This window comes from Haliaeetus leucocephalus, unplaced genomic scaffold (genome assembly GCF_000737465.1).
Source record: "Haliaeetus leucocephalus isolate CR32 unplaced genomic scaffold, Haliaeetus_leucocephalus-4.0 Scaffold239, whole genome shotgun sequence".
NCBI classification, from domain to species: Eukaryota; Metazoa; Chordata; class Aves; order Accipitriformes; family Accipitridae; genus Haliaeetus; species Haliaeetus leucocephalus.
Window position 1 is genome coordinate 178,817 of NW_010972675.1, and position 18,282 is coordinate 197,098.

General features: G+C 37.6%; 1 protein-coding gene across 1 annotated transcript in view; it reads left to right on the plus strand.

The window, feature by feature from the left end:
- CNGB3 (cyclic nucleotide gated channel beta 3) overlaps positions 1 to 15,781 on the plus strand; it is a gene marked incomplete at its 5' end in the record, with an annotated part of 52,643 nt that extends 36,862 nt beyond the window's left edge. Inside the window, 7 exons of the mRNA XM_010568156.1 lie at positions 520 to 661; positions 2,679 to 2,838; positions 3,250 to 3,347; positions 4,385 to 4,468; positions 6,591 to 6,709; positions 11,273 to 11,419; positions 13,897 to 15,781. Coding sequence (XP_010566458.1) covers positions 520 to 661; positions 2,679 to 2,838; positions 3,250 to 3,347; positions 4,385 to 4,468; positions 6,591 to 6,709; positions 11,273 to 11,419; positions 13,897 to 14,101 — 955 coding nt within the window. The remainder of the gene's footprint in view (positions 1 to 519; positions 662 to 2,678; positions 2,839 to 3,249; positions 3,348 to 4,384; positions 4,469 to 6,590; positions 6,710 to 11,272; positions 11,420 to 13,896) is intronic.
- Between the last annotated feature and the right edge of the window lie 2,501 nt (positions 15,782 to 18,282).

Below are 18,282 nucleotides of genomic sequence, written 5' to 3' on the forward strand. Positions count from 1 at the left end.
CATGGTTAAAGGACTAGGAAAATGAATGGACACAAGAAGATCAACACTGCATTTGTTGTACCCACCAAAAGGCTTCACACTGGTGTTATCAAGTGAAGCCATGGAAGAGACCTTCAGGTGTGTGTGCATCTAGTGTGCTACAGATAAACTCTGGGAAGTCTCTAACATTTTTACACTGCTTTTAACATCATGGCACCTTCACTGGTAGCATTCTAACACAGTAATGTCCACCTTGGCAATTTGTTACAGAAGTCTTCTGTAATGCTGCATAGTTATTGGAGAACAGTAAGTGACCGCTGCATTCCCCATGTATTCTTATTTTGCTGTCAGTGAGAACATTCAGCTCAATATGATTTACACAACTGTATCATTAGTAAAATCATAACCCTTCATAAAAAGTGCTGAAGGTCTTTTGGACTGAAAAGTATCACTAAAAGGCCCAACTCAGGTACGTATATCCTTAACTTCAAACACATAAATACCAACAGTCAGTAACAAAAATGCTCTCTGTATCCACAGGTATCTGAGGTGTTACTACTGGGCAGTTCGTACTTTAATCACCATCGGTGGCCTTCCAGAACCACAAACTCTGTTTGAAATAGTTTTTCAACTGCTGAATTTTTTCTTGGGTGTCTTTGTCTTCTCCAGCTTAATTGGTCAGGTACATAAAAAAATCAATAACTAGATACATTCAAATTACTGTAATGTAGTGGTAGTGATAATATATTCAATTTAATAGAGTTCTGTTCTAGGAAAAAGTTTAGCCTCCATCTGAATGTCCTTCTATTTAACTGTCATCTGTACTTATTCTTCTGACAAATACATGTGTTTAATCAGTTCCCAGTCTTGTAGTCCTTTTGCACACAAGCTGATTTAAAGCCAAGACTCTGCAGGACATGGATGATTTTTGAAACTATGCATAATTCCTTTTTTCTTCCTCACAGCCAAGGAGCCAGTTCCTTGACATTCACATTATACTGTTAAATCTGATAGAAAAAATATAATTATAGGTATGTATTAATATGTACAAATTATTGAATAAGTCATGCTTGATACTACTGCCAATAGAATACTGTTAATGCAAATCCTATGATTTTTGTCAAACTAGAATTCTGCTCTCTTCCATAAATTACAATATATTTGCTAACCTGAAAATTAACTGTTTTTTATTTCTTTTGGTTCTTATTTGGCAGGAGGGAAAAAAAAAAGCCCATAGCACAGCAAACCACAGCACATCAGTTATATTTCCAAATGAATAAAACTGAACTATTTCTGGCTTATAACTACTAAACTTGGGCTTTAGATCCATAGGTTTTAAAATACCTTCCCTACAGAAAAACAAACGCATGGTTTTAAAATGCCTTGCCTATAGAAAAAGAAATGCCATGGTTCCTACGTGATACTGTGATTTATCAGATTCCTGTAGAAATCATTCCAGACTTTTTGATTTGTACATGTCTGTTATTGGAAGAATTATTATAAAAAAATAAAAATGAAAACTGAAATGTAATTTTTATTTTGAATACAGGATTCAAAAAGTTCAATCAAACAGTTAAAAATTGCATATGTCCCTTGTCATTTAGAAGTGCAAGAAAAGATAACCATCATGAAACAGACTCTTGCCTGTAGGATTTAAAATTCATCCACAAACAAGAATTACCAAGAATAAAACAAAGTAGTGCATATAAGATATTTCTTCTGGAAAACTATTGAATTCAAGTGTATTGGATTAAACTTTGGAGTTTGGATATTTATATTTTTTTCCTAAATTGATATAACTGTCAATGAAAGCACCATTCCCCAAGAAGATTCTGCAGATTGGGTTTTGTAACTAGTACACTAATTTGCAGACTCAATCCTTAAATCTTAACACATGAACATATTCACTGCATTTTTTTTATAATTTCTGTTTACAAAGAGCTCTTAAAATTACCAAGTTATTCCTGGTTTAGCACACTTGCCTAAAAATTGTTATTCCTATTGCAATCAATTGTATCTCTGTAATAAAGAGCAGAATTCAGCCCACTGGCACACTAATCCTTGGCCACTGCAACATAAATCCATCCTACTAAAAAAATGTCTATATAGTTATGTTTTGAAGAAGGAATATCTATGACCATTAACTCATGCACTTTCTAAAAACTAAATTACATTTGTGTTGGAATGTTAAATGATGTTCCTGCACTAAAAACTTCAAGGTCACCTTTCAGTTCAAAGTGCATTTTTAGGATTGATTTAGATTCTCTTAGCTACTTAAACAGCGGTAGGTTCTTAATTCTAGTGGTGCCAGCTGATGTTGTTAGAGAAATTTAGCCCAGTTTGCTTCACTTCTGACTTGCATTGCACACCAAATGCAGAGTAGCTTTATTATGGATTTTTAAGAAAAGCATTATCTACATTTTTCATCCATGTCCAGAAATATGAGACAGAAGAATAAGTTAAAACGCACAAATGATCCCTTTAAAATCATAAATATAGAATTTCCAACACAATTAGATTAAATCTGTAACGCTTCTGAAAAAGCGGATGAAGGACCTATTCAAAACATGCAGCTGAATGTATAATTAATCAGTGATTTTGCAAACAAGTATTTTATTCTTTTTATATGTTGGTGCACGATATTCAAATCAAGACTATTTTTTGTTAAAATGCGTAGTAACAACAACTGATGTTTGCAGATGAGAGATGTAATTGGAGCAGCCACAGCAGGACAGAACTATTACCGTTCCTGTATGGACAACACTGTGTCCTATATGAACACTTATTCTATTCCAAGAGTGGTCCAAAATCGTGTTCGAACCTGGTATGAATATACATGGGACTCTCAGGGAATGCTGGGTAAGACTTTCTAATTCCAGTTATGTAGCAACTTCAAGTGAGAGTGGTTGTATAGATACATATACAGGGTGAAATTCACATTTCTCCTTTTCTGAATTACATGAGAGAAGTGAGAAGAGAGTATTCAACTTAGTTTAGAAAAGAAAAAAAATCCAAAGCAATATGGCACTTACTACTTCACAGATTCTATTAATTTATATAATGTTTTGGTTATACCTTTAGACAAGATATGCAACTTAAAAGACAATATCTTAGTAAAAGTATATTACCAGATTTCTCATTTGAACTCATAAATGCTAGAATAGCTGCATTAAGTTATTTTTCTGTACAATGCTCATTTATATGGACATTCTTTTATTCTTCCTTTATATTTTCTAACTAACAGAGTTTGCTTTTATTTTTCTTTTACAGATGAATCAGAATTACTGGAGCAGATGCCAACCAAAATGCAATTAGCCATTGCAATTGATGTGAACTTTGCCATTGTCAATAAAGTTGACTTATTCAAAGCAAGTAGTTTTACAGGAGAATGCAGAAATGTGTGGTATTCCTGAGACAGAAACCTTGTTTTGTCCATCTTGCAACACTTAAGAACATGTTCGTTAATATGCAAGGCAAAATAGGTGTAAGAAATATCTCAGTTAATGGAGACATATCAGGACAAAGCCAAGTGCCTGCCTTTGAATTTTGTGTCAAAAAAACTATAAAAAAACAAATGAGATTAAAACACAGTCCTGTTATGTCGACATACTAAAGCTGATGTTATGGTCAGAGTGTAAATGATTTCAGAGTATAACTAATCTCAAGAGTCAGACATAGAAGAATGTAATTTTTAACACAGTCCACCTTAATGTATACCACCTAGGTCTGCCTGAGAGATCACAAATGCTATGTGTTCTGGCAACACAACTTTGATGTAATGAATGCTACTTTTTAGTAACTTTTTGTGCAAAGGAGCTTTCTCTTTATTATCATGATAGATTTCCAGAGATACAATTTAAATGTGGTATTTACTTAAGATTGTAGTCTTAGTACTTAAGGAGTAGTCTTGACATACAGTAACCTTAACACTAATTTGTTTGCTAGGATAATTGCAAGAAATCACATGATATCTCAGTATAAACATAGCTGCACAGTTTCTGCCACATTTGCTGAAGACGTGGAATTCATAGATTCATAGGAACATTTGACATGATCTGTTTTTTTTCCCTGGATCAGTAAAATACATTCACATAAAAGACCCATAAATTCCTGAACATAACACTAACTGAGCTTCCACAGCAAATTTAGATGTACAGAAGCTTACTTTGTAAAAAATTAAGAGATGTTCAACTTAAAGAGGACTTTATAAGAAGTATTTGAAATGACAATTCTTTCAGTCTTTTCTCTGCTCTAAAAGCTGATCCTTATGATGTTTTGAGGTTGCATTCCACTTATGAATCCCTGGATCATTCATGTATTTTGGGGTTTTACTGCCCAGTGTAAGCACTGATAGTCACTTGTGCTACTGAATTAATAGAGCAATCAATTCTAACTATTTTAACAGGGGTGTGATACCCAGATGATATATGACATGCTGCTAAGGTTGAAATCCATTGTGTATTTACCTGGTGACTTTGTCTGCAAAAAGGTGAGCATTGTTGTCTCTGTCAAATAATAATTATAGCATGTGTTTTAGAAAAAGAGTTCAGATATTGGTCAACAGTGTCCTTTAAATAAAATTAATCCTGAGTGAATTAGATAGCATAAAAGTAATTAAGGTACTCTGTGCAATAATAACAAATGTGCTCTCAAATTTCAACCTAGAACAAGACTATATGGATTTTATTACTTACATTATCAAACATAAGATTATAGTAATATGGGAAAGTATTTAATGTAAATAAGGCTTATCTAATGATACATCATGAAGTTTTAATATTTAAAATGGAGCAAGCTTAATTTTTTTTATAAATATATACAAACAAACCTAGCCTACAGATCTCAAACTATGATGCTCTGCATGTGCTTCATTTGTGCATTCAGAAACTCTTAAGTGGAATTATCCAAGTATGTAGAAAATACACTGCATCCCATACTGCTCCTTAGAGCAGGATCTGATCTTGCTCTGCCTTCACTCACAGCTCTGAGCTGTCTCCATACTTCCAGCTGAATGCTGTCACACTGTCCCTTTGCAAAGACGTCTATTTTTCTCTTACCATTTTGGCTCAAACATGGCCTTACAGTAAAACAGGTAGATAGCTCAGCTTCTGACCAAGTGAGCTGAAGTCTGTTTTCAGAAGGCATGTAAACATACTTATAGGCAGTGTAGGATGTAATTAAAGCATGGGGCGGATGAAGCATCAGTACTGTTACTGTTCTGGCAAGCAACCCACAGTTCATACCACACTCAGAAGTGACCATCAGAACCCCTTAACTTGTCTTTAGCAGTTCTGGTCCAGCATGTTCACTAAGGTCCTGCTCCCTCCAAAAGTAAAGCATAGGATCCTCTTCCTGATTGCCGAGTAGTCCCACTGACTTTACAGTGTAGGAAGTTAAACATTTGTGAATGCACCAAAGGATCACGCATGTCCTTTCAAAGACCAATCCCAGAATTACTGTTGGCTAGAAAGGGTAGAAGAGTAGTTTGGTGTGTTTGCTTGTACAATGCACAGCATGAAGGATCTTAGACTGCGGCTGGAACTCTGCCACAACAGAGAAATAAATGACAGTAACAGATTCAAAGTGTTGATACCACAGCCAGATGCAAAGCAGTTCTCAACAAGGATGGATTATGGGAAATTGAGTTATCAGTTTATTCCAGCTTGATTCAGAGCTAAAAGGCCTCTCATTTTTATAGATCTACTATGTGGCCAACAACCATAGTAATCCTATTAGTGCTGTAACACATAGTAGGGAATAAAACCCTGTTGGAACTACGTCCTCCTTGGATGTATCTTGACCTCATTGTACTTTACCGAGGAGGCCTGCATGCAGGCTTGGAAGAGCAAGTGAAGGGATAGCAAGTGTACGCCCCATGTTTTCAGTCCCGGCTTTGTTGTTGTTGCCTTTTCACTTTTAAAATGAAATTGCTGCTTTGCCTCAGTTACTCCAGCTGCACGAGTGGAAAAATAGTTATTTGCCTGCCTTACTTAGATGTTGTGAGGACTTTTATGATCATGTTCATGAAGTCCATTATATTGCTCCAGTCTGCCTGCTTTTTGTTATATATATTGATGTCACACCTTTGAATCTTAGTAGATCATGTGGAGGATAATAAATAAATGAATAATCTCTTAAACTATCCAGTGATTACATAAAAGTTGATGAAGTTTTGAATGATTGTTTATTCTTATTTTCCTTTTAAAATAGATAAATGATGATTAGAAGTAATTTAGACCATAAAGCATGGGCTTTTTTGCACTTCTCTGTTATTAAATACACTTCTGCAGTACTTTAGTTTCCACGAGAACAGCTGATGGAAATGACTGCTACAATCCTGATTATTATCTACTCTTCTTTTTCCAAGCTGGCCTAGATGGTCTTACTCCTGTTCAAATATTGTCCCAAATCACAATTGGAACTGCCAAAGTCAGTCCTTGTGCTTGTGCTCAGTGCTAGGAAAAGTAGCTCAAACATTTATTTCTCCGTAATACTAGTAAACCTGTTTATGAGAAAGAGGAAAGATATTTAAAGAAGAGTCTGTCAGATTATTCTAACAAAAAACCACTGTGCTGCTAAAACATGGGATCTTTATGTGTTTTTGTGCCCAGGGAGAGATTGGCAGAGAGATGTACATCATCAAACAGGGTGAAGTTCAAGTCCTTGGTGGACCTGATGGTAAAAAAGTCCTGGTTACCCTAAGAGCAGGAGCTGTATTTGGGGAGATCAGGTAGGTCCATCTCTATTTTTAACACTTTCTTTAGAACTGGTCAAATAATCAATGGTTGTTTAACTTCTCTGTGGTAAGCACGACAGCTACCATGGGGAGGCTAGAAAGTGGGTAGGATCAACCAAGAGGACACTGAGCAAGGAGGTGCAGGTAAGTGAAGGAAATTCTAAGTAAGTGAAGCATCAGAGGCTAATCTGGCAAGATCTGAGACCAGTGTTTTGGTCAATGTACACAGGAGTATACAGACAAATTTCTCCTTCAGCATTTAAAAGATTTAACACATCTTCCTGTTCTGAGGTCTGCAATACGGCAGGACCAAATGCATTTTATTGCCTGTATAGTGAGACTAGGTGCCCTTACACAGCAGATGGTAAAAATGATAATTAATTTCCAACAAAAGAGTTAAAAAGTCTAAAAGAATAGCAAATAAAACTAGTTCATTTAGGAGCTGAAGTAGGGATTAAGTTGCCAAAAATCAGGCATCCACATTTGAAAATGTATTTGTTTAAGAGCATACAAAACAAGAAAAAGGCTGACAGACCAGACTTTTGGTTCTGAGTTTTTAGGTCTGGAGAAGAAAAATTCTTCTCTTGTGGCTACAAATGTTTTCTATATTCTCCATGTGGTTGCTATGCAAAATCTATTAACTCTTACATGCCATGGTACCCAATTAGCCAACCAAGTGCTAGATTTTAGGCACTACATCCCCTGCTGAGGTTGGCCTGAAGAAAAGTAATAAAATAAATGTGCTGCTGCATGTGATAAACTGGATCCTTGATTTCTTCCAGCTGCCTTTCTGTTACTGTTAATCCTCTTGCTGGTAGCTTTAATCTGCCTTTTGAAAAGTGGTAATCAGATCTTTGCCAGGTTTACATTTATCTTCTACTTGTGTCTCCCTTTGTAGTAGGGGAAACATTCCCGTTTATCCAGTGACGTGTATCCAGAACTTGCTTAGACCTCAAGTGGAAAAAACCTGATATATCTCATAGATTCAGAACTTTTTCATTGAGTGGGGAAGTGAAATTATATCAGCTCTTTGAGAGAAGGTTATTTGAAAGGTATTTCTCTGTGTGACAATATAATACCTGAGCAAAGCCTCAAAACAAAATGCTTTATAAGTTATGTGGAAAGGCTAAGAATACACTGGTTTTCAGTAAGGGCTGAATAATGAAAAGATAAAAGGACAAGCTACAGCAGCCCAGATATATAACATGCACATAGTTTTCAATTATTTATTAGTCTTGTATTTGGAGCAAGGACTTTATTTTTTAAACTGAGAAATGATAATGACTGGTTTTAAAACAAGGAAGGGATTTTCAAACTTTTGATCTAATACAGGTGAGCACGTGTTTCCATGTGAGAACTACACAACGGCCTTTAAAGATTCATTTCCCAATACGTGTTACTCTTTACACAATTGCCAATATGGCCAGTAAAACCCTCAGCAATGCTACAACCCTACAAGTCTTGTTTTATTCATCATTGACCTACTGTGGCAGCATACTATTCAGACACACGTAATTTGCATATAAATGTCAGGCAGTGGATAAACTCGAGGAGAAAAGACACAGCAACTGGCAGACATCTCCAAAATTGAAGAAAAGCAAAGACATGAAGCACTAAGTGTATCAGTAGAGATTTATCCTCTTCCTTGTGGCAAAGTGTTAGAAAATAATGAGTTTGTATAGCGCCTTCCTATGTAAGTTTTGTCAAGGTCTTCTGAATACTGTATAGCAGAAGCAAATGAAAAAAAATTTTTTTAATGGATGAAATACTGCTTCATTTAGCACATCCAAATTTTCCCCTCAGTATTCATAGCGTAATTATCACCTGATATCAGACTGATTTCCTTCTGACTTCTGATTCAAGATTTGTTTAGAGAAATAGGTCAGCTTTATTCAGAGTGGTTTAACTACACAATTTATAAGACACTCGTTATTTAATCTCACTCTGTTCAAAATGCATGTAAATGATGCTTAAAAAGTCTCTGAGGGCAAAGGAGTTGAGAAAACAAAAAATGTTTATTTCAAAAAATTTCCCTGAATTATACTAGAAGGCCAATGCAAGACTAATGTTCAAGCAAGTCCTTCGCCAATTTCATCCTTGAAAATTATTACAGAAACAGATTAACTAATAGGAGTTGCCTTCCAATTAACATCTTAGCCTCGTTACTACTTTTCTGTATAGATAATATCAGTTTGGGGAAGCAAAATAATCTTAGAATCAGAGACAAACAGATTGCTGCCTTAATGAGAGCCTGTCTGCACAGACAATTGAGAAAGAGAGAAATTCAGCTATAACACAACACTTCATTAGTCCAGACAAATTTATACTTTAAACCAGCTGTCATCATTCATCCATTTACTGATATTTCACTAGAACTATTTCCTATCAGAAAATGATAATTCTGGAAAAATTAAAACTTTTCTCTATTATATGTAAATTTTTGACAGGAAGATCTCTAAGTTTTTGGTGTCAGCTTCAGCCTTTCAGCTGTTTGGTAACTTTAACTTTTTATTAAAAAAAAATCAAAACTACAGGCAGTATTTAGCTTTGTGAAAGATTACATTTTCCACTCTGGGCCAGGATTTCCCACAAAGTGGCAGCTGCTTCTTTTCAATGAGCTCTGTCCTTCGGTGTTTAACATCCTGGTCAGAAGCAAGACCCAGACCTATTTCCCTTTCCTGACTTACCAGTTCTCTCTATATGCACATAGGTGCTGAGCTGAGCTGCCACAACCTTGCACGTTCAGCTGATACGCACACCATTCCCTGGATTGATCTGCTAATTTCAATGAACAGCAGCTTCCTACAGAGATCAGCTTTTAAAAAAAGTAATAGATAAGCTGAGTCATCACTTACTTTGACAACTTTATACCTCAAAATTAAATTTTCTAGCATAAGAATTCAAAAGTTATCATCTCATACTAATATTACAGCATTTCAGGCTAACAACTGAAGTAAAAAATGTAAGGTAAAAAAAGCAAATTTCTCTATTAATATAGATATTACATTATCAAGAACCATTGCAAGGCACATGTAGTTATTTTTAAAGATATGGTCTATCATGTAACTCCTAGAACACTAGCCAAAACAGATTCAGTGATGAAGTCCATAATGCTGTCCTTAGTCAAAGATGATTCTGTTTGAGTAAGGGCTGCCTTACTTGTAAAATTCACCTCACATCTTCACAATAATGAAAAAGCTGATCTCTTCAGTCCTAGTCTGCCTCGATAAAATGAGCTTTCTGTTAGGAAAGCCTGAAAATGATTGTTCAATGACTTGTTGAGAAGTGATTCATCAGAACTTAAAGCTGTTTGCAATTTTCTTTAGCTGCTTTTCTTATTGTGCAAATAGATTTATTCTATCTGAGGAATTGTACAGAGTTGTTTAAAAAGAAGACAATATACTGCATTTTCAGCTTGAGTTCATATATCGATTGCTGTCTTGGGTTGCAGAAAACCACTGTGCGTGTGTGTGTTTATGTGTGTAAAAATAGCCTAGTACACACAGTTGCAGATGTCTCATACTATCCTTTATAAATAAAATATATTATCTGTATGATCTAATATTTATAAATATAGTATATATTTCATACTAAAACCAATATTTGTATATCCTTGATTAATATTTTAGATAAGTATTTCTTCATATTTTACGGGGTCCAGACTATCCTTTATTAATAACTTTTAAATTTGGAGATTACTAAATATTCTCTGAAAGTATTAACTCATTGGGAAATATTTAAGGGACAAATTTTAGCGTAGATCTCCTTGAACATAGTAATAAGGCAATTTTAGTACTAAGAGCAAAATGCAACTTCTCTTGCGTACTACCCAAGCTAAGAAGTGAAGTCTCTTCATTTCATTTGCTTAATGCAAGATGAACAAATTAATTTTTATTTGTACAACATCTAATTCTTACGTGGATATCCTTCCTATGGCCAACTTCTGCTTGCTAAACTGGTCTAATGCCTTACTTTGAAAACAAAATAGTCTCCTTCTTCTGGCAGAGACATTTGTAACTGTCAGCCTGAAAGACCTTCCTAACCTGTATCATTCAATTTGCCAACATTCAAATGTGAGATGTGGTATGTGAGAAAACTGAAAACCAGAGTCCCACAGAAGTTATTCACTCAGGAAAATTAAAATTCTTGAAGAATCATTCATTCACTGTAAATAACACTCAGCAATAACAGACTTGTGCTGCTCTACTTCTGATGTAAATAATTTTCAACAATAAAATTGAGGAGATGCCAAGTTCACATGAGGACTAAAACAAACGCAGTCCTTGAAGTGGGTGTCTCTTGGGAGAAATGTCTCTACCTAGCAAGACTTTTCACAGTCCTTAGCATCTACATATGCCTGACCAGTAGTGACAATTTGCCTTCCTGAGGCAAAAAGATATTTCTAATCCCAACCATAAAGGGCCTTTATAGAACGTCAGACACAACAGTTGGGTACGTAAGTGAGCTTTATGATGACTTTAATGTACAACCACCAGCAAAGAGATTTCTCACTAGGTCAAGTAACGATGTGACAGATGATTTTTATTTTCATTCCAGCCTATTAGCTGCAGGTGGAGGAAATCGAAGGACTGCTGATGTGGTGGCTCATGGTTTTGCCAACCTTTTCATTCTGGACAAGAAAACGCTCAATGAAATCTTGGTGCACTATCCTGACTCTGAAAAACTTCTTATGAAGAAAGCAAAGTATGTCCTAATAACAGTTTTTAAATCACATTATTTAGCTGCAGAATGGACAGTTGTGGCTTCTAGACAGATTTGCATTCCTTTCTTAGAAAAGAAACAGATGTAAACACATTTGTTTTAGAGGTCAATTTGCCCAGTAGTATCTAGTGGAAGTCATGGTCTTGGCAGGGATTTCAAGGGTTGTGGAAATGTGGTAAGTAGAATGAAGTCCTGAATGTAGTTGCCTTCTCCATTGTGTTTAAGGTAACAAAACAAATAGGAGATACAGATGCATATCAGGACTCCTTACATAGCCAAGAAAGAAACTGCAGGACAGATGTCAGTTAAAGAGTAGGTTTTCAAAGATGCAACCGAACACTCACAATTCTACAGAGATACACTTCAATGCACCCACAGACTTGTATGCATTTCCAAAACCTTAAGAAGTAGTTAGGAATGGATTTAAAGCAAGGCCCAACAAGATGGAAGTACACAGATTAGAGAGGTGTGCATTTTGTTCAAAAGGATTCTGAAATGGGATTTCAAACCCTAACTGCTGTTCATCTTGCTTTGGCTATAGCTTGCTAGGGTCACCATTTCTCCAGCTTTGAAAGGGCAAAATATTGTCAGATTTTGTCATAAAACAAAATGTGTACCTTGCTACCTTGTAAAAGGTCCAAATACTTGAAACAGTTTGTCATTATTAGTATACTTCAGCACTCTTATTGTTCTCAGCTGTTGCCTTGCATTGCTAGCAAAGGTTGGAAGGTTGCTCCCAGACAGTTGAAATTCTACCAGAGAAGACTAAACATAGCACAGGAGTGATGTTTTGTTTAGCAAAAGTGCTAGCAGATGGTTGCGTTCAGCATGTTTCAACAGGCCTGGTTGTCAAACAACAGTATCTTGAGAATCATCACATCCCTGAGGAATAAGGAACATAGACACAGAATGGGCTGATTTCCCAATTTTCAAAACTAGCATCAACAGGTAGAAAGGTGGAACAAATCCACTGACTGATGGTCCCCAGCATTCATCCATCCTGACTTTTCTCCACCTTTTTTCTAAACAGTTGTATGACCAGTTACTTGTTATTCCTGTCTCTCTGTCCCACGCTGCTGCCTTCTGCTTTCTTCCCCATCCTAATCATACCCTGCCAAGCCATTAAATTCTTTTTCCTCCAGATAACCTTTTCTCAGCTGCAGGAGCTTAATCATCCATCCTTCATATCTGCACTCCTATTTGAGCTCAAAGCCCTCTCTAGATATCAGAACAGATACAGGATATCCTGTTTAATTTGAAAGATATGTAATACCTGCATGTATTCTGGTCACCTGTCTAGGTATCCACTAATTCTTCCAAAACTCCCATGCTCTGCATATGGTCAGCCATGTCTCTAGAAAAACTAGGCATCGACAGGAGATTTGTGCACTGTTTTGTTAAAGATTGCAGTTCTGTTCAGTTTTGGAATCAAGTTATCAGTTGCTCTGCCCTGGAACATTTATGTTAGAGTTCTCTGTGGGATTGCATTGGCCATCCCACACCTTTAAAGGCCTCCTTGAAATAAAATCAAAGGAAGAAATTTGTTCTATTATCAGCTGCCTTATAGTCACTGTATGTTTTTTACATAATAAACCCACGCAAGCTGCTGAAGTGTACTTTTTAAATTTATGTCAATAAAACTTTAAAAAAAGTAAAATCTTCACTTCTGAAATTGCCAAAGTTACAAACTACAAGATGCTTAAGAAAATTGTAGTATTATGGGATTTACTGTACTTCAGACTGCAAGTATAGTCCTTGTTCATAAAAAGCCTTAAATCAGCACAGGAATCCTCTGCTTTTCACTGGTTCCATCTATCTCGGAACTATCATCTACTCTTTACCCTTGTCATTCGTTCTCACTTCTTGTCGTTATGGCTGCAAATCAGTACAGCTATAGAAAGGTGTGAAAATCTTGTCTGCCACATGCTTGGCAGTAATTTTTATATCTTCAGGGTGTCGTCTTCTACTGAAGAAGACTAAAAGTAAGTACCGCTGTCTAACCTGACCTGTGAGAGATAAGCCATGCTGGAAGTTAGCTTGGTAAACTATTACTTGAACAAGCATCAGCTGGACTCCCAATTGAGCACTAAATGCTCTCTGAATTTCCATCCAGAAGGCCAGGTAAGAGACTGCCACCTCAGGTACAAGGCATCCATCTCCCTCCATACTACTTCTCACCTTATAAAATTCTCATCTGCTTTGCAACACCTTAATTTGAGCCTGCACTTGTTTATTCTCCAGGATACAGGGAAGCAGCTGCAAATTTGAGCAGTAGCCTCCAGCTGTAGAGGCTTACCTTTACCATTTCCAGCTTTGCTCTTGCCACTGGACTCAGGACCAAAAAAAATTGGCCGGAAAAGTTGCCAGATTTTCATCCATGAATATGACATTTTAGTTTTGCAGGAACTTTGCTTGGTTTCACAGCAATGCTGTGTGTTCTCATTCCTTCCTGTCTCCAGGGTGCTGCTGAAGACAAAGGGGAAACCTCCTCCAGGACCACCAGTGCAACAACCACGGGGCTTGGCCGGTCTCTTCGGGCAGAAACAGGAAACTCCAAAATTGTTTAAAGCGATGCTTGGAGGAAAAGGAAAAGAAGGCCTTGCCAGGCTGCTGCAGCTGAAGAGACAAGAAGACACTCAGGTAATGCCACAGAAAATAGACTAGATTCTTCCAGGTGCTGAAAGACACTGGGAGGGCTTAGGCAAACAGAGTAGATAAAAATGCAGTGTTACTGCAATCGACAGAAAAAAACTCTCAGTAGCTGAGATATAATCACTGTACCTAACCTCTGTAAACACTAATTCTAAAATTTGGCTCAAATCTTCCTGGACCTGGACTCTATGCAGAATAGAGAAAACAAAAGCAAAGAAAAAGCAAGGGAAAAAGCAAGCAAACAAAAATCCTTAAAGAAAGTAAGGATAAAATAGACGTTACAAAGACCCTAAGGGCATCCTATCTTCTAATTTTATGTTCACAACAGTAAATACAGAAATATCCTAACAGTAATCTGATCCAGCTGACTCAAGCACATGGTGGACCCTTCCAATTCAAAGTCTGATTTCTGGTTGTCAAAAATCCTGAAGACAAAATTTAAAGTGTAGCCCACACAGCTAAAACTGACTACATCTCTAACATATTGCACTTATGGGAAAACTGCTATTTTACTTGATTAAAAATAATTCCCATATTATATTCTGTTCTGAGAAATGTTAATAAGAACCTGCTCAGTTCTACATATTTACCGAAAGGTGGCAGAATCTTTTTCTGTTTTTATAGGTGAACTGGCTGTGCTTTTATTTATTTTTTTAAGTTAAATAAAGAACTTTGCTTACACAAATGACTACAACACTATGATTGGAGCAGAAACATTGGTCAATTTAATGTGTGTTTGTGAACTTAACAGCAAATAGGCTTTGCCAAGGAATTGGGGCACTGGGCAACATGACGAGATTTACGTAACACCTTTTCTTTCTATACTAGTGTAAGTACATAAAGGAAGGCAAGACCTGAGGAAGGGTTGCGTGCCCCAAAACGTGCCTGTTTCATCCTGCTGTATTAATAAGAAGCAGATACTATCACAATCCACAAGCTTCTCCTAGGTTTTATGTTGACATTCTGATTCTGAAATTGTGTTTTTCATTTAGAAACTGATTTTCAGCATCTAAATACAAATTTACATATGTTGCATCACAGTATCCATGCTGTGCCTTTCCACTGCATATACAGAATAGAACTACTTCCTGAATTTCTTCTGCAGCATTGGAAAACATTTAATTTCTTGTTTCTAGGAAACTCAGGCTGAAGTAGAGAATAAGCCTGAACGAGAAGAGAAGAAACTCGTGGAGCCCGCAGCCCCATCTGCACCTCCTGCACAAAAGGAAGAGCCAAATACAGGCGCTAAGCCTAAACCTGCTGTTATGCACAGGGGAACCAGTAATGAGTCTCTGATCATTAGTATGTCTCCATCTCCCAGAGCAGGAGAAGGAGAGATCCTTAAAGTTGAAGTTAAAGAGAAAAACAAGCAATAGATGGTGCTTTGGGCTGTGGCCCCATCTATTGTCTTGCTGAATCCAGAGGGCTAGCGTGACTTTGCTTTTGAGTACAGAAGATAATAGTAGAGACTACTCAAGAGAAAAATCTACCCCAGTTCCTCTTCTTCTCTTCTTCCTCCCCTGACAACTGGACAAATTATTTATATACTTACCTCTTAACCTTGAGCCTGAAGAGACAACCTTTGATGTAATAGGAATTAGAGCTCAGACTGTATTTCAGGACCACTTGTTTCTTGTTTGATCCATGCTCTCCCTTATCTCTTACTCTGTCTTGTTCCTGCTTCTCCTCTTCCCTCTCCTGTTTATCCTTGCTTTCTTACTGCTGTTCCTGCTGCTCAGTTTGCTCTTAATTTTTGTATGTGTTCTTTTCTATTTTCTTTTCTGGTTTCCCATAGTTATCCTTTTTCTGGTTACTGCCCTGCTGTTGCTGAGGTTACTCATGTTTCTCTCGATCCTTCTCTCTCCTCCCCTTATACTTGTAATCAGTGACCTGCTTTTGTGACCAGCATGGCTCAGTGCAGAAAGCTGTGATGCTGTGCGTTGGGATGTTTTAGCTTGGGACAGAGGGCCACAAAACAAAACCATTGTCGAAAAATAAAATCACAAAATCCACAAGGGGGAAGCAGACTACAGAATTATTGCCAGCTCTCTGAAAGCAGGAACATCTGCCCCAGTAGTCTTTGACTGGTGAATAAACATGGCAGAGACTTGGATATTAGCCCCCACCCCAGGGGTGACCTTTAACTTTGGGCTGCTGATTTACACACTTGATCTTCTCAAGGGATGGGGCACTAATAATGCTCTCTGAAGAGCAAGCAGCTGATACTGGCTAACTTTCTGAAGAATCTTGGTATTTAAACCGGCCATTTCAAAAATAAAGGCTATTTTACAAAAAGCAGGATTTGCACTTTCTGACTATGTGGTGCAGAGTTTCAACCAATGCTCCAGTTGTTCACCTCTATCAGAGACCTCGATTGATGGTGCAAAGTGAGCCCTGTGCCTTACCAGGGCTGAGCTACATCATACCTGTGAACTAAAGTAAATCCTTTATGAGTGCCACAGCTGAGTGGCATACAGCTTCCTAACAGGGAGCTCCCACACTGTCAGCATTCTCTATTGACTCATCACAGAAAGGGATGCAATATTAAACAAAAGGCTGAAGCTGTATTTTAAGCTTAATTCTCACTTACTTTTTTCTCTTCCATGGGTTTGCAACTCCCCTCTCCCCCTATCCACTTTCAGTCCCCACCTGTGAGGAACCAAGAGACTTGTGAGAGACTGTGGCAACCATTTTGTCTCAGCCAACCAAGCATGTAGCAGCAAGCAGCCAAAACAGGACGGGCCCTGCGGAGGTGGGGTAGTGAACTGTTTCTGGGAGGCTTTCTAGCGGTTGTGCCTCAGAGGCTTTCTGGCAATTCTCTTTCTGAGAAGTTTGCTAGCATTTGCACTTCAGGCATTTTGCCACAGGTTTGGAGTTTTGCCACAGGCTTGGAGTTTTGCCACAGGCCCTTACCATGGCAGTTGTATAAACAAGTTCAATGGGATAAGGGGACATCAGTAACACACACAGACACACACACCCTCCCCACCCCCCCAAGAACTTTCGAGAAAACCCCACAACACTTGCGCAAAGACCTCTCGGACGAGGGTGAAAAAGGGGGAGAGACCAAGCCCCAGGCGGCTGCCTGCTGCCTGAGGAATCCACCTGAGGAATTCACACAGCTACTTCTGAGACTCCTTCCTCGCTCGATCCAAGGGTGGTGATGCCTCTCCTTTTTTCTCTTTCCTCTCTCTCTCTCTCTTTTCTCTTCCTCCTACCTTGTTGTTAGGAGTATTTTGCTACGGCTGTTAGGTGTCAAGTTTTTTATTCAAAGTATCTGCTACGCCAAAGTTAGCCACACTTGTGTTATAAGTCAACATTAAATAAAACATATTTTGAGCATTTAGGAGCCATTGTCATGACTCCTACCCCGGGATTCGCCAAGTGAAACAGGGTGTTGAAATTTTCCCTGTCCCTCCTGAGTCATTGTCATGACTCCTGTGTGCGGCAATGGTCCATCTAAAAGATCACCTCCCCTGAGCCCACCGAGCGGGACGGGACACCACTAGATCAACAGTTTTGGGAACTAAAACCATTACACAGAGGCCAAGCCAAGAAATTGCAAGGGCAGGCTTCACAGCTCCTCAGCTAACCAGCCAACCACAGAAGGCACCGTGCCAAAATTAAACATTCAATTTGCAGGCTATATATGATCCTGCAGGCTATGCATTCTGTAGGCCTGCTCTTTTAACGCCTTTGAACTTCTCTCATCACAGGCAAAGCTGGCAGCCCAACCAGAATCAGTAGGAGCTTTCACCAAGTCAAAGCTGGATGATTGAACTCCACATGTTGTGTATTCCACACATCCTCTGACATGACAAAAACCCAAATCTCTTTCAAAAAGAAAGTTCTGCTGCATTAACAGTGAGGTCAAGGTTCAACTGCTACATGGAAAGAACGATCTTTAATTGTATGTTACTTGTTTGGTATGTAAAAAAAAGGATGTCACAACAGAGGTAGAAAATTATAAGATTAATCATAAAAACTTACTCATCTATTGCACATCCAGGAACGTCTCAATACAATCTCAAAATTAGAAATATTGCAGAACTGCTTCACAAATGAGGCCTTCTGTGAATAATGATGATCTATGAATTCATTACAATATATGATTCTCAATTTTTTTTGAGAGTTGTCAAAACATTATGGAAAGAGAGAAAAAACATGACCTCCCATATTTTAACATTTTTTAT